At 41.5% G+C, this 20,664-nt stretch overlaps 1 protein-coding gene across 1 annotated transcript in view; it reads left to right on the plus strand.

Annotated features, from left to right (window-relative positions):
• ECEL1 (endothelin converting enzyme like 1) overlaps positions 1-20,664 on the plus strand; it is a 193,558-nt gene that overhangs the window by 57,345 nt on the left and 115,549 nt on the right. The window contains exons 3-5 of the mRNA XM_082252142.1: positions 9,637-9,705; positions 10,069-10,179; positions 10,268-10,360. Of these exons, the coding sequence (XP_082108268.1) occupies positions 9,637-9,705; positions 10,069-10,179; positions 10,268-10,360 (273 nt within the window). The remainder of the gene's footprint in view (positions 1-9,636; positions 9,706-10,068; positions 10,180-10,267; positions 10,361-20,664) is intronic.

The raw sequence follows: 20,664 nt of genomic DNA on the forward strand, positions 1-20,664 counted from the left end.
AATAAATAAAAAAGCAGACACCTGTATTATTTGGAAAATAAATAGGCCGCGGCCGTTTATTGTTGGTTATAAATTTCAACAAACTTCAATCAATAAATATATAAATAAAGATTTAAACACACTCAACAGCCTAGCCACCACAGCTCAGGCCAGATAAATAAATCACATTAAAAGCATCAACTTCCACACTTAAATAATATAAAAACATCACCCTTTGCTACCGCAAAGGTGACACAACCACATAATATAACAGCCGCGACAAGGGGGGGGGGGAATGGGGAATTCACACTGCTGAATCTTCTGAGGCGAATGAGCCCCTCTGAGGGGAGCTCAACCTTATATAGGGTCTCAGAGGGCTCTAGAAACTTCTATCCTAAACCTAATCCTATAGGTGCTCTGACCCCTGCAATGCCACTCCCACTACCTCTCTTCCCTCAGGATACCCTTGAAATCCCTCCCTCTCTACCTGAGGAAAAAAGGAAGGAAATATCACCTCATAACTATTCTATCTATTTCCCCAGCCACTTTCCCATGAGGAAAAGGGGGCTTATTACTGTTCCCCTTTTCCTTTCGTTCACAGAGTACTGAGGGCTGTATTTACTATAATGACTCTTGCGGGCCAGTGCCCAGGGCAATGGGGTTAGAGGAAACAACATTCAATTGTACAATTTGTGATAAATTTTTTATTATCTTTTTGCCTATTCTGGTCACCTCTGAACATTTATGGGTAAGTTCAGCAAGGAAACTGTAGGGGAATGGATGCGGAGAGGAATAAAAGTCATCGACTAAACTCTCTCCTTTCTCTTGTGTTGTCCCCCTGTGCGAATAACACATTCCTCCAGTAGAACATTTTTGCAATATATTTTACTACAATAATGACAGGACAGAAGGGGATGAGCTTGTATAAACAAGTGCATTGATTTGATGTGACTAGGACAGCATGATGTTTAACTATGGCCCAGACAGTACTGCTTTTTTTTGTTAGGTAGGCCAAATAAAATTCTTCACTTTTGTCCTTTTTTTTTATTTGACACCATATCATTCATGCATTTTATATGCTAGGTATAATTCTTGGTACCTGTTCCTATATATTTATGGAAGTTGCATAGTACTTATCTATTTTCCTTTCCTATACATTGGATGTCAGTATCTGGTTTTATTTTGCATGCCTAGGTGGTGATGATCAATACCATATCTCTTGTCCGACTCCTGTATAATGGTAGTATCTGGTCCTATTATTTTGTATAGAAGATGCATCATTCCTCTTCTTTTTTCCTGTATGCTGGTTGTATTTTTTTAGCGTCTGTTCCTTTCCTGCATTTATAGACAATACACAGTACTACATCTTTTGTCCTGTATGTTGGATGCAAGTCCCAGTTTCTGTTCTTTTTATATGTGTATGGACACTCCATAGTACCTCTATTCTTTTTCTGTATGCTTAATGTAACTGTCTGTATGATGGCTGTAATTCTTAGTATATTTTCCCATTATATGTATAGACAATGCCTTCTATGTTATACCTTGTTCTATATCCTGGGTGTAATACACAGTATCTTTTTTTAGTCTACGTGCTTAAATGATGCATAGTACCACATCTCCTTTTCTGTGTTGCTGGGTGTAATACTCAGTATCATGACTTACTCTATACGAATGGATGATGCATTGTACCACATCTCTTATTCTGTATGGTGGGTGTAATCTCTTGTCTTGTAAGCCAACTGTATTTTCATTATCTGTTCTTATTATGTATAGAGGTTGCCTAGTACGTCATCCTTTGTTTTATATCCTGGGTGTAATTTTCAGTATATTTTCTTTAATTCTACATGTATAAATGATGCATAGTACTACATCTCTTGTTCTGTATACTGGGTGTAATTCTCAGTATCTGTTTGCACTCTACACACATAGACAATGCATAGTGACACTTTTCCTGTCCCTTATGCTGGGTGCTTTTCTCAGTATAATGCCTCATTTTTATAAATGGAGGTTACATAGCACCACTTCTCTTATTCTGTATGCTTGGTGTAATTCTCAGTATCTGTTTAAACCCTACAAACATAGACAATGCCTAATACCACTTCTCCTGTCCTGTATGCTGGGTGTTTTTTCTCAGTATCATGCCTCATTCTATATAAATAGATGATGCATAGCACCACTTCTCTTATTTTGTAGGCTGGATATAATTCTCAGTATCTTTTCTTATTCTACATGCATAGATGATGTTTAATACCACTCCTCCTGTTTTACATGTTTGATGTCATTCTTAGTATCTTGCCTCATTCAATATGTATAGCTGATGCATAGTATATAACCATACGCCCATGGAGGGCCATGTTTACCAGGAAGGGGATGCACAGGTGTACCATGCATCCCCGTTCAGGTGACCCCATTGCTGTCATTTGGGACGATGTGGCTGCATGGACAGCACCAGTGTTCTCAATGTGTGGGTGTACAGTTATGTACACCCTGTGTGAAGGAGGCCCAATAATCAGTATAGTTTCCTATTCTGTAAAAATGGATGATGCAAAGTACCATTTCTCTTGGTCTGTATGCTGTGTAAAATTGTCAGAATGTCTTCTTATTTCACATGTTTAGATGATGCACAGTAGTGCTCCCCTCATATTGTAGAAGTAATCCTTGACATCTCTTAATATTATTGTTTTCTACCTAGGGGTATTTTACAGCTTTCCCTATCTACTCTCATTATTTTCTTACTGTGCACATTACAAATGTACAACACAGACAATACTGGTCCGGTGGTTTAATTCAAGGTTCTCATCCCTTAGTGGAGCAAGCAGCCAGGTGTAGGGTATTTTGAGTCAGATGTATAAAATCTCACTCAGTCTTCAGACAGTAATCAGGCAGATAGTGTCTTTTTTGCTGTTTTATTTTTTTTTGTAGAACTGGGATAGGGATTGGGAAAAGCTTTTGGATGCCCAGAACTAAATACCTTCAATGAAGACACTATCTTGAAGCAGTTAACCAAGGTAAAACAGAGCACAGGGAGGCTTCCTCTAAGGTGCATCTCTTGCAGCAGGTCTGGAATTGCCCCTCTATCAAGATGGGAGTGTGCAAACAACAGCCTCTCTCCTGAGAATTCTCAAAGTCCTACTCACTGTGATCCAGGCAGCCTGAAGGCTTTCAGCTTTAGTTGACACTGGAGTAAAGTATCCCAGGAAGATCCCCCCTGAGTGTTTCCTTGGGTGTTCCTGTGACTTTAGGGATGATCCTTCAACTCCTCTGTGAGCTAGAATCATCCAAAACTTCTTAAGGCTTCTTCTAAGCCTTGGAAGGTTTAACAGCATTTCCAGGCTGGGTCAATCTCCAGCAGGTGAAGGACCCTACTATTCTCTGCTATCACCCTTATATACCACTCTTAGCCCCCTGCTGGTCACTCTTCTCCACCAGAAATTTTCTGAGTCTGTATACAAGGTCAGCTCAGACTCTGCCCTCTCTTGCTCACTATGTTTCCAGAAAGTTCTGAAAAGATAGGGGGAGACAGGCAAGCCTGCAGACGCAGAACTAAGAGTAAGCAAAACACAATTTTGTCTCCACTTCTAACAGCAGAGCCAAAAGCTACATTTACCTCACTTCTAGCACCTGGAGGATGCTACACAAGCGTGCCCCTTATATGGATTAGCCACACACTATGTACTGCAGATTACCATCCTGCCTTACTTCCATTTTACCTATAAATTGTGTTTCCTGGCTGACCTCCCCAACATGGGGATGTTTGAAGCATAAACTGACATGTCACTTCACTTTTCTACTTTACTGAAAAAAGCCCAATTTCATTTCAGTTTTTACCAAATCAGGCCCTTTGGGGACTCAGGTGTCTACCGCGGTTCTCCTGTATGGGGTCCGGTGGTACACCATTATCCACGGTCCTGGTTGAAGTCATAAGAAAAAAAGCAGTACTAGCAGCCAGGGCCATGGATAAGGGGGCACCACTGGTCCTCCTGTATGGGGTTGGGGCCAGCAGGGGGGCCCAGGCAGCAGGGTAAATTGGATGAGGGCAGGGAGGGTGATTGGCACTGCAAGGGGACAATTACTGGAACCAATCCCCTGTATGCAGAAACTGGAAGCTGTCTTCTTCTCCTCTCCCACCCATTGGTTTCAGCTGCTGCAAAAAGAGCCATACAGGGGATCAGTTTCAGTAATTGCTCCCCTGCCACAAAGTTCACCCTGCCTGTGCACCATACATTTCCCCCTACTGCCCAGGCCCACCTGTGTGTCCCCCTACCCTCGCAATGTTGTTGGCTTCCCTCCCTCCTTCTCGCCGGCAGCTGCAAGCACACAACAGGATCCTTCAAGATGGAGAGTGGGGAAGGGTCCAGTAAATATGTCATATTTACCAGCCCCTTCAGTACCTGAATGAAAACAATGAGTAATTGATACCAATCACTCACTGTGTTCATACATGAAGCATTGTCTGTATGGGGCCCCATGGCTCCTAACTTACGTTGACGATGATGTTGAGGGTTCAAGGGCAGAAGTGGGAGTGAAGACAAGCACCAGCTGCCATGGGAGACGGGCTAATGGATAATTTTTACATAGCTGACTGTAGTTAAGCAAACACGTGGTGTTATTCTGCCTCTAAATTAAGAAAAAAAAATGCTAGAGATGCCCTGTGATAACATCATTGCAAAAATAATTCAGTTTCTATCATTCTTCTCTTGTTTAGCCTTGGCTCCCCATTCTTATTTTATTTAGATTTTATTACAAAGAAGAGGAATCTTGATTTTATTTTGCAGAAACATTTCCTGTGCATTTCTACTGTCGGCTCTTCTGGTTTTGTTATAAACCTGTAGTATATTTGAACAAGAGATTAAAGATCGCGAAGGGATATCGTTCTTCTAAGGGTTAAATCTAGGACAGATGTGACAGTCATGGCCGTGATGTATTGATTTTTACTGATATCATTTGTGAGGTCAGATCTCCATCCTGGGAATGAGGTTAAGGATAATGTCCCTTCCAATCATCATAAATGTCATATAGTGGGCTTACTGGAATTAGCAGAAAGGAAGTTCTTCCCGGGTGAGAGCTGTTCTTTATGAAACACATAATAAAATGGAAACCCATGCTTCTTTGCATCTAACAGCAGGGCTGCTGTTAGAAATCGTGGGGCCCCGTACAGACTACCTGGCAGGGCCCCCCAAGAAAATATTAAAGATATATTCAGCTAAAATTACAACAAAATCACTATTATCAGACACAAATATAAAATAACTCGCATAATTCCTGCTAAATCTAAAAAAAAAAAAAAAAAACTATGTTAAATAGAAAAAGAAGATTAGAGGAGAAAAATCTACAGGCTGGGCAGTTGGAGCTCAGTGATCAGAGAGACAGAGAGAGAGAAACAAAGTTACAATTTACAAATAAAGTCCTCAGCAGAGATAAGTGCTGAGAGGGGGCTCACACAGGGAGGGGGATTAGTGGGGGACAACTGTCTCTTTCTCAACAGATAAAAGCTGATAGCAGGGAGAGGGACAGATCAGATTCAGGTGCTGGAGGAAGATTTCTGTATTTGTTGTCCATCACTAATCCCCTACTCTGTGTGGGCCCCCGTGTGTGCTCGGGCCCCCTACAAGAGAGCTGGTGGTCCCCCCCTATCAGCGGCCCTGTCTAGCAGTCACAGACAGATACTAGAACTTTATTCTGTTTTTAAAGGGTTACATTTGTAACAGCAATTTTACAAACTGCAGTCTTGCTACCATATTTGTCAAAGAGTTTTACCATACTGTACTAATCACCCAATACATTTAATCAATAAAGCTTCATGATCAAGGTAATCTGGCTTTTTGTTATCAGCATGTTTATGTGAGGCAATCCAATTTCCCCTTTATTTTTAAACCTGCAAAAAACAATCTTTGAAAGTTAAATCTCTGGACATTGGGGCTACACTGATAGCTCGTGTTTCAATCCAACCAATAAAAGAGGCCCTCTCCCATTTCAGTGTAAAACAGAATTTACAGATGATAGGCATAAAGAAATAGCATGTTATGTATATAATATTTGAATATATAAATGCTCACCATGCCAGTACTATGAAAAGTATTTTTCTCTATGACCTACTTATCAGACGGTCAGAAGTTGATGAAAATACCTGCCAATTTAATAGACTTCCCAGAAAGCTTTAATTTTCTAATGCAGCATAAAATGAAAATGGAATTTGTGCGGTTCTTTGGTAGGTCACAAAAACCTAACCTGAGATTGGAGTCCGAATAGTTTAGCGTGTCAGTCTGTATATTTCACTGAGCAGCGTGCAAAGGAAGGTAAAGTGAAGTTAGGGCTCTGGCTCATCTCTGCTGGGTCCAGGAAGGAAGAAGGGAGGGGGATAGTTTGCAAGAGCCAACTGAGAGGGGGGTTCTGGCAAGCTCCTCGAAGGTCGCAGCGACCTTCAGAATCACTTTATAGATTATCTTTTTTCATACTGTATAATTTGTTCTAATGTCTTGGCTGGCTTCCCTCATAAGCACAGGCCAAGTGGTAGAGAAGTAGAAGCAGAGAAGAATTTCAGAACTGTGAGAGAAATGATGTGAGAGAGCAACAAAGGCAGACTGCAAAGAATCATACGTGCAACACATATACGTCAGAACACTGCACCGTGGAAAAACATTGAAATTAGAAGAAATGTTACCATTAGTTTGATTTTACCAAAACAGAAAAAGCAGTGGTGCACCAATGGTGACATTATCAATTAAGGAACTGATTAGAGCAAATGATATAAACCTCACACAACTGAGCTACACTGTGTTAGATACCTTTTCAATTGTAACACTAACTTTTAAGTATTATTACTCATATTGATACCTATATAAAGGGTTTATTATTCCTCTGGGCCATCTTATATCTACTCACTCTACCAGTATATCATAACTGTAAAGCAGCCTTAACTTGCGTTTGCTGATTGAAATTTTCATTGGCCTCTAGGAATTGGGTAAAATTCCATCTCCTGATCATATGGATTTCCCTGAACAGCCAGTAATTGCTTGCCATGTTTAATGGGCATTATTGATCTCTGCAATGTTCAAAAAATTCAATCCTGGGCTTATTTCTTGAAAATCAAGTGGTCCAGTTTCTTAGCAGAAATCTAACACGTTTTGGCTTTTAAAACCTTACTCATCAAAGCCACTCAGTTGTGGCTTTGTAAGCCAAAACATGCAAGCCTTCTGCTGAAAACTGGACCACTTGCTTTTTATTAAACTCTGCAGGTTATGTATGAACTCCAATGTTGACTTTTTCAAGCACCCAAGGGGATGGGGCTGACAGGTCCCCAGCTATGAGATGGACACTTGCTGTATGACGATAATAGCAAGAGGGAGAGCTAAGCTCATTTGTTTGGTGAGATCTTTTCAATGTTGTCTATTTATAAAGTTGTTCTCTGTAATATCTACATTATTTGTTAAAATTTTAATTTGCAACAGGTTAAATACAATCCAGAATGCCAAAGTATAATGTAACAAGCATACCAGTTGCAAGATGCTGAAATGGGACAAACATACCCCAAAACCTACTTGGTAACAGCATATTTGGCTTTATTTTGTCTATTGGAAACATATTTTTACACAGAAGTGGTATGGCTAGATGTACATGTGTAGCATTCAAATACAAGTCAGTGTATTAAGTATGTTGAACATTATTTGGACAAGTGCCTTACCTTCCTGTGGTTTTCTATAAGACTTTCTGTCTGGACACTAACTTTAATATCCTAGCTTCTTTTTAAGGTTCCATTTTTTTTCTATTGCTGCCGGTAATTTCTTTTTCAAACCGCTGCTGTTCCTGACTCCCTGCTGACTGCAAAGCATTCTGGGTCAATTAGGCAGCAGCAGGAAAATATGAGAAGTAGCAGCAGGAAAAGGAAATGAACATCCCAAATTCCATCCAAAAACTATTTGTTCTGAGAAAGTTTGATGTAGAATATGTGGCATTTCAAGTACAGTCACCATTTTTTCATGTTTTTTTTTCTGTTGTGGGTTTGTTGAATTTTAGCTGAGACATATTTTTTGCTTTGTTTTGAATAGAGTGAAGAAAAGATAGAACCATGGATCTTTTTTTGTTATTTCTGTTTATGTTGAGGCAATGTCCTCTCATTTCCTATACAAATCATTTCTAGTTGTTGACATGACAGGTGTCCCCAATGGAATAGTTTCCCTCACCTCCTGGTCCAGTGTAATCACTTTCTGTCCCTGCATTGACGAAGACAGGTTTTTAACCCTCCACACTCTTATTAAAAAATTAATTTTGAAGAATAATAGATGCACTGGGAAAGATTTACTAAAACTAGAGCATTCCAAATCTGGTGCAGGTTGAGACTAAAACCAATCAGCTTCTAGGTTTTATTGTCAAATCTTATTTTATTAAGCTGAAGTTAGAAGCTGATTGGCTACCATGCACAGCTGCACCAGATTCTGAGTGCTCCAGTTTTAGTAAATTTCCCCAGTTGGTTTTGCTCTTCTAGCAGGAGCTTTAAAGCCTCAACCCAGAAGCATTTCTGGTGGCTGTGCCCTTCTCTAAATTCTCATAACAGAAATTCCTAACACTGGCAGGGATGAGATTACATAGTAATATACAGTAAATTTATTGCAATTACTTTATAGTCAAGACTAGAAAGATACATAGAAAAGTACATTTAGCAGGATAATCTGAACTTGTTAAATTATGTGAGGATGGTACTAGTGAAATTTGATGCTAAAACACCCTTCTGTGCACCTGAGCCTCCGATCAGTTCTAGTTGTTAAGCCATACATCAGTGGAATTTAGTTTGAAGATTTTAGTTTTTTAAATGTTCCTTCAATTTTGTAATGATTTGTGGGGTCAAAACGATGTTCATAGTGACAATAAAACGTAAAGGAGCATGATTAGAAGTTTTTCTTAAACCAACAAATTTGTAACTGTGAATGTGATTTTTGTTCTGGAAAAATCATACATAGTAGAAAAATACGACTAGATCTCCAGCCAAATAGCAGGTCTGGATAAAACATTAAGGGCTTCCAAACATATTAGTTGATACAAGAAAGAACAATTTGTTCATGAACGTTCAAATGAAAATCTAACTGTAAATGGCAGTCTCCTAGAATGTCAGGAACTTACCCACAGAACAAGACACCTCTACTAATACTTCTTAAATAGGGGGACTTTGAAGGTGTAGATAGGAGGACTGGGAACACTGAGGGCAAATAACACACAACAATCCATCAAATACCCTGATCTGAGTCACAAAATTCTTTGCTAACCTGAAGATTTCCATTTTACACCATCAGTTTATGGACCTCTCCAGCAATTTACAGAACACTCAGTGATATAAGTAGAAACTGCTCCATGGGTAGGCAAAGTAAAAGTAATGTTGCCTATAAAAGCGTATAACCAGAACAGCTTAGAAATTTAACGCATATGACAGACTTTTCTTCACGTCTATCTCTCTAAGAGCTTTCATAAATCCCTAGAGGAAAGACTTGTTCTGGTTATCTCTTGAAAGAAAAGTAACAATAAGCACCTATACTTATGAAAATAATTAAAAGCATATTTTTCATTCATGCATTTACTAGCTAGAAATAACACCTTCTTAGGATCTGTATTTTGCACTAAAGAGTCACCAGTTCCTTCCATATATAATAGGTTTTTTTTCCTATACAGATTGACCAAGATGGCCTAACTTTGCCAGAGAGAACTTTGTACTTAGGACAAGATGAAGACAGTGAAAAGGTACAATAGTAAATATTAAATTTCAGTTGCTAATTTCAGTTGTTAATGCCAAAAAATCCAATTCTGTTTCAAATAACTCTGAAAACACATTTTTTTCTTTTAATTATTGAGTAAACTTGTAAAAATAATGTGATCATTGTCAGTTTAAAGAAAGACAGTTCCATTAGGGAATCGAGTTTAGCTGTCAGCTATAATACAAATTTTATTCATTACAAAAATAAATTTAGAAACAAAATCATCAGAATGTTAGCTTTCATAGCAAAGATGTTTAAGAGATTTGTGTTAATATGGTTTCAATTTACAGAATTTATTTTGTATGCACTGTTAGTTCTACATTGAGCCTTGCTTTGTTAAACACCATAGATACTGGCTGCTTACAAGGTTTTCATGCAGAAGATACTCAGTCTCTTAGGAGTGGAAGATATAGAGAAAAAAGTACAAGAAATTCTGCAATTGGAGCAGGATCTGGCCAATGTAAGTGCTGCCTATTTAAATGTTGTCCTATGCGATTTGTTAACAGCTCCTTTGTAACATTGTAACGTCTCTTTTAATCTTGCATTAGATCACGATTTCAGAATTTGATGACATCAGACGTGACGTCAGCACCATGTACAGCAAGGTTACCATATCTCAGCTTCAGCAAATTGCCCCAGATGTAAGATCTCTTTAAAACATAATAGAATAGAAAAGAATGAAGATTAATGTATGTATTTTAAAGCAAAGACAATTTTGATGTATCAGAAGGCAAACAAAAGACGGAATGTGATAATGGTGCAGATCAAGTTTTGTTAGGACTGGTGGGGCCAGATAGCCATATATAGCACATCAATGGATAATAAAATGTGATTTTTTTATAGTGCATATATAGCTAGCATATGTTTTAAGTTTTGGATTGTGTTGGGAAATCTGTCAGATTTGTTTTGTTGTCTGTGCCCCTGCTGTCTAGGTAATGGGGCAATGGGGCCTGAAATTATGGGAAATTCAAATGTAACTAGAAAGCTTTTCCAATGGGAACACCTATTCCCCAGTGACAACTGTCTAAGAAAGGATTTCCCCTCACTATACAGATATTTCCTCTCACTTCCTGTTGTATCTCTAGAACAAGAAGTGAAAGGATAACTCCCCCACATGATACAGAAATAAAAAAATAAAAAAAACATTTAAAGCTTACAAAGAAAAAAGAAAGTTTAGGCACTTAAAAGTTATGGAGCCTTTCTGACATCCCTGCCTCTTTTAGGCAAATTATTTTTTATTTTTCCTTAGTCCTGGTGGAGAGCCAAAGATAGCTACACAGTACCTCTTCATTGGACTGTAGGGGATAACAATATTATTGGAGGTAGTTGAACCCCCAAAAAAAACTGTTAGAACAGAAGAAGAGTTGGATAAGAAACTGCTGAATAGAGTGCCCTCCCCTTGCACAAAACACACAAAAAAATCAGTAACCTTACAAACCCCTAACCAAAAGGTGATATTTTATTCCAAAACTCTCGTAATTCCAAAACTTCCTGTTGTGCATCCCCCCCCCCCCCCCAAGCCTCCCACAGCTCATGTTGTACCCTGCGTCAGACAGTCCTCTCCTCTGGCAGAAGTGACCCCTGAGCTCTGTCCTCCCATCGGTGACCTCTGTCTTCTCACTTGTCAGCAGTGACTCCTGTCCTCTGCCCTGCCAGCTGTGACCGCTGTCCTCTCTCCTGCCAGCAGTGACTCCTGTCCTCTGTCCTGCTGACCCATGTCCTTGGCTCAGTCAACACCTATCCTCAGCTCTGCTGACCCCTATAGACAAATAAAAAAGCACCCCAATGAGAGACATAAATGCCCTATATGTACTGGGCACTAAACCGTTAAGAGACCTATCGGAAATCCAAATGGTCTCTAATTATAAGTAGGGAGCCACCGCAGCCAACATATTATTGTAAAGGAAAATTGTGAGGGGCCATAATGAACCCCTGGAAACGGCTGCATGAAGGGATGCTCAAACCAACTTAGTGAAATTTATCAAAAAACTTTATTGATCAAAAAGACACACTGTCTGAAAATACCCCAACGTTGGGGAACAATACAAAAATATAAATGGTGCAAAATGTTAACAACCATCAACAAACAAGACACATAAAAACAATGACTCACAAAGCCGGCCTCACGTTCACACCAGAAGTTCTGACCAGCAGGCGCATGGGCATACAGCATATGTTCCTTACCGGAATATGTGAATGCTGCTAACCCATGGGACTGCTGGCCGGCATGCCACGGTATAATGATTCAACTTGATATATAAACGGCTGATAAAGCTTCACCAAAATGCACAAAAGTCATGGACAAAATACAGTATGGTCCTGAGTGGTCAATTTAGTACTTTTTTGGCCAGCATGACAGTAATTCTGAAAAGTCCAGATGACAGACAGTCATGAATGTTGAAAATACTGGTAGACCATTCAGACAGACTAAGCCTTAACACTTCTGCTCATTAATAATTCAGCTGTTAGGAAATCTTGGTTTCCAGGGGCACTTCACAGTGATAAGAGAGAGTGTCCAAAGGAATGTCTGCATACCAAATGGGATATTTTATGTTTGAAGCTGGCAAGACAAATTATTTGGACTCTGATAGATGTCCTCAAAGAGGGTAAGTGAGGGTCCTCTAAGATTTGGGATGGCAATAACAGACCGTCATTGGTCATCGTGCACCAAAGAGTCTCTCCTAGTTTTGCAGATGCAGGTACGGGAGCTGGGGAGAGACGCAGTATCATAAGATGGCTGCGCAGGCTCACACCGTAATTAGGCTGTATACACTGTTGATGAGTGTTTGCTGTTTGGCCAGTATGGCCGTTCACTTAATAGCATCACATGTACTGTAGACCCAGTGCAGCCAGGTGTGTACTGCCCTTTCTCTATCCCCCTTCAATCAGCAATGTAGGCTCACCGTATTCCTATGGCATCTGATGGGGAGGCTTCCAATGTTCATCTTGGGATGCTGTCAAGGTGTAAGCTTGGTGCTTGGGTTCAGCTCCGGCATGCCTCGAGGAGGCTGCGTGTTCCGTATGGTGCCAAACAACTGCGCCTTGAGCAGGAGCTGGAACGCATAGGTGGCTCTTCCGGGTGGCGTGGGGCAGGTGTGTGACGTCAACGCGTTTCGCGTGCATGACGCACGCTTCGTCGATGCTGACCCCTATACACTGCCCTGCTGACCCCTATACACTGCCCTGCTGAACCTTATTCTTGGCTCTGCTGACCCCTGTCCTCTGCCTTACTGACCCCTGTACACTGCCCTGCTGAACCCTATCCTTGGCTCTGCTGACCCCGGTCCTCTGCCCTGCTAACCCCTGTCTTCTGCCCTTCTGACCCCTGTCCTCTGCCATACTGACCCCCCAGTACACTGCCTTACCAAATCCTGTATACTCCCCTGCCGACCTCCCATCATTTGCCCTACTGACACCATTTACACTGTCCTGCTGACCCCTTTACACTTTCCTACAAACTAATAGCTCATGTACACTGCCCTACAAACTGCTGACCCTATCCTCTGCCCCGTTGGCCTCCAATCCTCTGCCCCCCCCCCAAACATTTTTTTACTGTACCCCACTTCAGACAGGCCAGATCTGGCTCTGATTTACAATCTTAGCAAAAATAACATGTTTTGTGTGCCTACTAAATGATAATCATGTGAGTTTATGTCAAGCAAATTTACAATCTTATATTTGGCTTTCTAGGTATCTCTTACACTGGATGTAAAATTCCACATTCACCAAACACTAAACAAATTAGTTTATATATGTTTATATGTTGCTTGTGAAGAAGTTTTGAACTGTAAAACTAATTGCAATTCTTAAACAAGGGTGAACATGGAACATGAGTTAATCCTTTTAACATATAAACTTACACGATAAACATACTATTGACAGGTACACTGCCCAACAACAAGCTTGATTAACCAGTGAAGGACCTTCTACATTACATAGACATCCTGAAAAACTTAACTAAGATATTTACATAGGTTTGCAGTAGTCATTTCCAATCAGAGAAACCAAAGATCAAAAGTCAATTATAATCATTATTTAGTGTTACTTTGGTAAACACGTTACACGGCTGAAGCCCCAGGTTCCTCTGGTACTTATTCTGGAAGCTAATAGGGACAGGATCTGCCTGAAGCCTCTAACGTGAAAGGAATATTTTTTTAATTTTTTAATGTTTTTCTAATTAGCCTATAGTACACCCATTTCTCCCCTTCTAGTCTATTTTATCAAATTTTTTTTAAATGTGTTCCATAAATTAAGCATGAAGCAAAAAAAAAAAAAGTGTGTGTACTTTATATCACAAGTTGTTTTAAATCTTGTCACAATTGGTTAAAACTGGGAAAAAAAATGTTGTTCTTTTTTATTGCTGTTTGTCTTTAACATGCATTCAAAATATGTTTTAGACATGACAGCCCTGGTGCTTGTTGCTTTACTTGGTGCACTTACATAAGAACTTGAAGGGCGTAAGCAGTCCTGTGTAAGCTCCAAGTCATGATGACTTTGAGTTTTTCATCATTCATGGCAGCCGAGACACTAGGATTGGTTTAAAATCTGGTGCAATTGTGCAAGCCAATCAGTTCCTAACTTCAGCTTGTTCAATTAAGCTTAAAAAAAAAAAAACTGAAAGGTGATTGGTTATGCAGAGCCCCACCAGATTTTGCACTCTCCAGTTTGGTAAACCAACCCTATAGCTTCTTATCCCTCTTAGCGGTATTCCCGAGCGTGGCTCGGGGTTAAATTTCAGAGCCAAAAGCGGTAACCCCGAGCCACACTCGGGGTACCGCCAGAAGCATCGCTGGATCTTGTAAAAGAGGTTTCTTACCTTGTCACCGGGATCCAGCGATGTATCTCAGCGGTATGCGGCGACGGATCTTCCTCCCGATCCTCTCCATGCCCCGGCTTCCGTCTCCTGCGACGTGACGTTCGCAGGGGGGGTGGAACTGGCGGCAAATTCAAATTTAAAGCACACCAAACACACTGATACCATTAAAAAAAAAAAAAAAAATCACATTACATTGCACCCCGTGCCCTTTCCTGCAGTTTTACTGTACTTTTTATTTATATATATATACGTATATATATATATATATATACACGTGTGTATATATATACGTATATATATATATATATATATGTATATATATATATATATATATATATATATTTATACAGTATATATATATATATATATATATATATATATATATATATATGTATACATACATACATACTTTAACTTTTTTATAGTTTTTTATTATATTATAATTTATGATCTTGTGTCTCAAACTTTATCATACCCGAGATGTTATAAAGAAGAACGCACAGTAAAAAAAAAAAAAATATGTAAATAGTTGGTTTGAGCTGCTCATTCTCAAGAATTAAATGCAAAATAATGGTACAGCTTTCAGCACCTAAAGTCCGAAAGAATCATACCGCCAGGGAGGTTAAATTACATTCCCATAGTAAACCATCCCTATAGCTTCTTAAATTATGCTCCCATAGTAAACCAACCCCATAGCTTCTTAAATTAAGTTTCCATACATACTATTCAGATTCCCTGTCTGTTTGAAGGTTAAATGCCAGGGAAGACCCTGTAATGTAGATTTAAAGTATACTTTTTTACATACAAAAGTCCTGGTGAAGTATTTTGCAGTATTCCACTTTTGCAAACCTTCAGTCTGAACTTTTCCTTGCTGTATTTTGTATTGGCCAATTTTCGACTAATTATTTAATATTGGCTAATTATATAATATAAACAAATTAAAAAAAATAAATCTTTTAATGTACAAAGGAAACTAATGAATAGGTATTGGAAGAACAGCATGATACTTTGTCACTGTAACAGTTGTACAGGTTTATCCTTCCAATTTGTGCAAAGTCATACAGAGGAATTTTATACTGAAACTACCAATCAACTACTTAAAGTGTACCTAAACTTAAACCTTTTTTAAACCTTTTTTAAACTTAAACCGCTTTTGTATTGCTGGCAGTATCCCTGCTGAGAAGATTCATCTTCTTTATTTCACAAGGACAGAGAGCGCTGGGAGAAAAAAGTACAGCTGTCATCTGAACTGAAGGTGAGGGGAAATCTTCCAATGGGGCATCTGTCCTTGGTGACAACTGTTTCAGAAGGGATTTCCCCTCACTATGAAGAGGTTCCCTCCCACTTCCTGTAGAGTATCCAGGGCAGGAAGTGAAAAGGAATGTCCCTACTGGGATACAAAAACATTGGTAAAGAGATAAAGCAGTTAATTAAAATATTATTTGTATTACTTGATACTGGCAAGGTAAGTATCTGAGGCTCTGGGGGGCCCTTTGCACAGACTCTGTTACTGTTCCCAGAAAGGCAGTGTCTCTTTAATTGACAATATAGTGTATACAAAGGACAAATACGATAGAGCTCACTTGCTTTGATGCTATCTCCAGTTCCTTGAAGACAGAATGTACGTATCTAACTGATGAATATAAATAGCTCAGATATGTCCCCTTAGTTTTCTTAGATTTATTTAAAGTGTTACTAAACCCAGGAGCCTGCATTCACTATATCTGGTCGTCCACAGTACACAGAACATGGAAATGCATTTTGTGTTAGGAAGCTTAAACTGCTAAATACCTTTCCTCATTAGCAGATAGAGCAGTCTTGTGACTTCTATCATTGTTTAGCCAAGCACTGGTTAAAGCTTTTAGGAGGAATTTTCTGACTGCCAGTATGAGACTTCAAGACCCTTGACCCTCTATCTGGACAGTGTTGATTGGCCCTGTGCTGATCACATGCACTCTCCCAAGAAACAAAAACAACTCTCTAGCAATACACACTAAACTGAGCATGTGCAGCCTGACTCCATAGGCTCTGTGTTATCAGGAAAGTATCAGGGGACAATGGAAGAGGGGGAATATTAAAGAAGTCAGGATCAAACAACCTTTCTACACAATGCGGAGGACTAACCCCTTAGGTTCCACAGTGAGTATAACAAGCATGCTGTACTACATATACAGACTGATTTTAATGTTGTGGGTTTAGTAATACTTTAATGCCCTCCCACAATTTCTGCCAGAAAACATAACTATTACTACTTGAATCCATCATGTAAAATATCAACACAAACAATTTTAACAGAAGTAATATTGACAGCTACTGTTCTTTAGGGAAATAGTTCCTAATACATTTGTGGAGGTCAAAATGTTGTATTATTGGTCCAGTCCCCAAAACATCCTTACTATTCACATACTTTTCCCACAACCATATTTTTTTTTATTTACAAATGTTTTCTTTTACTGCACTGGATGCTCAAAAAGCCTTAAAGCTGAATTCCAGGATTGTGACAAATACAGCCCCTGCAGTGGGGCTCTCCTCCCCCAGTCAGACATTATAACTTGCCTGACTCCTTGCTCTGCCCATTTCAGGCTCTCTCCTCCTTTCCCTGAAGGTCCAGTCGGTAGTGGGGCTTCATCGTGTGTACTAAGATGTACCCCAGGGATCCTAAATTAAAACTTACCGAGGTGCAATCAGTAAAAGTTTATCTCGGCAGGGATACAAATCTCATGTTTGCATCATAACACATCACAGTTTCCCTTTAAATCACAGCCCCCCTGTACATCAGTGTCTTTAGCCTACACTTTACATCATAGCCCCCTATACATCACAGTCCCCTCTTTACATCAGTATCCTCAGCCCCCCCCCTTTACATCACAACCCCCCTTAACATTACAGTTCTCCTCTTTACATCAGTGTCCATAGTCCCCCTTTACATCACAGTCCCCCCTTTAAAGCAGTCCCACAGTGTCCTCAGTTCCCCTTCACATCATAGTCCACCATACATTGGAGTGCCCCTTTATGCTGTAGTGCCCTTCAGATAACCGTGCCCCTTTACATTATAGTATCCCTTTATAACACAGTGTCCCTCACATTACAATGCCCCTTTCTGTTACAGTGCCTCTTTATTGCACAGTGCCCCGTAAGTCTCAGTGCCCCTCACATCACACTGCCCCTCCACATCAGAGTGCCCCTTTCAATGTAAGCCACCCCTAAACTGTCCTATGTTCAGCAGGGTAGAGGCACTTATCAGCTGTGTGATCTATACCAAGTCTTCCGCCCAGCTGCCACTTTCATCCTCACAGAAGGCTAGGGTAGGAGGAGCTGCAGATCTGGAATGAGAGCAGGAGCTGCCCAACTCATTATGTTAAAAGCAAGTAATTACCCCCTTGTTCATTTGAAAAGACTCCAGCTCTCTGTCCCGATCTGCATCATATGGCACATAGCAGGACTTGGGGCACACAGGGGGACATGGGGCACACAGCTGGGCATGGGGCCCACAGCAGGGCATGGAGCACACAGCAGTACGCAGGGCACAAAGCGGGGCACGGGTAACACAGTGGGACACACAGCAAGACACGGGGCACACAGCGGGACGTGGGGCACACAGCAAGACACAGGACACACCGTGTGGCGCAGAGCATGCAGTGAGACACGGAGGACACACAGGGCACACAGCGGGGTGCAGGGCACACAGCCGGCACAAGGACACATTGGGGGATGGGGCATACAATGGAACACGCAGCAGGGTACACAGGGCACACAGCGAGGTACACAGGGCACACAGCGGGGTACACAGGGCTCAATGGGGCACACAGTGGGGTACACAGGGTACACAGTGGAGTACACAGGGCACACAGTGAGGTACACAGGGCACACAGTGGGTCACAATTTGGAGCACGGGGCACACAGCATGACACAGGGGACACAACAGGGCACGGGGGACACAGAGGGATGCGGGGCACACAGTGGGGCACACAGCAGGGTGCAGAGCACACATCGGACACGGAGTACACAATGCAGCACACAGCGGGGTACATAGGACATGCAGAGGGAAACAGGGCACACAAAGGGACACAGGGGACACAGTGGAACACACAGAGGAACACAGGGCACACAGCAGGGCACAGGGGACACATCAGGGCATGGGGCACACAGCGGGGTACACAGGGCAGACAGTGAGGTACACAGGGCACAGTGGGGCACACAGTGAGGTACACAGGGCACACGGTGGGGTACACAGGGAACACAACGGGGTACACAGGGCATACAGTAGGACACGGGGACACAGCGGGGCACACAGCAGTACACGGGGCACACAGCAGGGCACAAGGGACACAACGGAACGTGGGGCACACAGCGGGGTACACAGGGCACACAGTGGGGTACACAGTGGGGCACACAGCAGGGTACAAAGGGAACACAGTGGGGTACACAGGGCACACAGGACACACATTGGGGTACACAGCGGGGCCTACAGGTCACACAGTGGGGTACATAGGGTACATGGGGCACACAGTGGGATACAAGCAGGCTGCACTTTCCTGCATGCAGAGTAGCGCAGAAAGCGGCTTTAATTAATTTCTCATGGGGCGCTCCTCCCCGCCGGCCCATCCGCTCTTCTTGTCAGTCCGAGGTGATGTCAAGTACAAGCGCCTGGGGTGAACGGGAGGGAAGGAGGGGCTGGCGGGGAGGAGCACGCCATGAAATGTTTAATGACAACTACTTAGCAGGGAGCAGGGACCCTCAGAAATTGTCAGTCTGCCTCAACCACTGGACAACTACTGCACTGACACTCCCACAGCGCTGCTGACTGCCAGAAATCAACTGCATGGTGAATCCCTGGCTGCTCTGCCATGCAGTTGATTTTTGACAGTATTCTCTGCAGGGTCCTAAACACCCCACCCCCCTTATCTACGTCCCTGATACCAATTATGGATCCACACATGCCTGCCTTCTCTGCTACCTCCATGTCAGGTTTTTTTGTGTATACGTGTATTGTGTTTGTGTGTGTGTATATACAGTGTTGTGTACCCCCTGGTGAACTTGGTTATTTTCCCCCAGTTAAAATGCACACAACCAGGCACACAGGATTTCCTCCATGTTCTCACTAATTAGTCTAGGGGTGTCTTTTTAGGGTGTCATTGTAACTGTGAACTTGGATGGGGTAGAGCGGGCATTGGATACCCCTGAGCTATATACAGAGCACTTTGAGGACTCTTCTCTATCTTGCTGAGCTGCACAAATATGTCCCAAAGAATCTCTAATGCTGACAGGTGACTAGGACTTTTTCCAAAAAAAGACCAAAATCTGCACACAGTCACTAGCTTCCAGCACCAGGTCATTTACTCACACAGCCACAGGATAATCAGTTGCAGCCTTCCGATATCTACCGGGCACTCTGCAATAAGCTTCTTCAGACCCAAATGACCTCCAGAACTAAACTTTGCAAATATGCCAAAAACAAATTTTGGGACAGAGAAAGACGGGGCTTTACGGGCCTGTGGGAGTGGAAGGATCAGAAAATAGAACCAGTAGTAAAATCAAAATTACATTTTATTGGTTTCTCAAAGTATAAAAAACAAGCATGGATGACCATGCATGTATATTAACGAACAATTACAACATACAATGATTAAAATATAGTGTCACTGTGATTATAGAAACATATCCCATAAGGGTTTAGAAGCAGAAAAAACAAAGCCTGTATAGGTGGAAGGTAGGTCTCAAGCTGGATTCGGTCACGATAGGTCCCCAGCAAGCCGACGCGTTTCGCTTAAGGCTTCCTCAGGGCCTGAGAGACCCTAACAGACCGATGTTTCTATGAGTAACATAAATATAAGTGAATATACAACAATTTATACATTTGCAAATATGCCCCCCAGCTAGGCTCCAGCTGGGACCTCAATGTCTTCTAGATGGCCCCTGTAGTAATCCTGCCCAAGGGGCAGAGTCCCTAACAGGGGTCTCCTCCAGCAGGACTGGACCCAGGAACTCTGCCTAGCTGCCTCAGGCCGCATGCTATTTGTGGGTGCTCCAACCACCTACTGGGCGCACCTCCACAGGGATGGCTGGATTTTCATAAATATTCAGGCTGTTTTCTCTGTTTCTCCTCCCACTATAGTACTAGAATCCTCT

The sequence above is a fragment of the Pelophylax lessonae genome (assembly GCF_965119305.1).
Source record: "Pelophylax lessonae genome assembly, chromosome: 3".
NCBI lineage: Eukaryota > Metazoa > Chordata > Amphibia > Anura > Ranidae > Pelophylax > Pelophylax lessonae.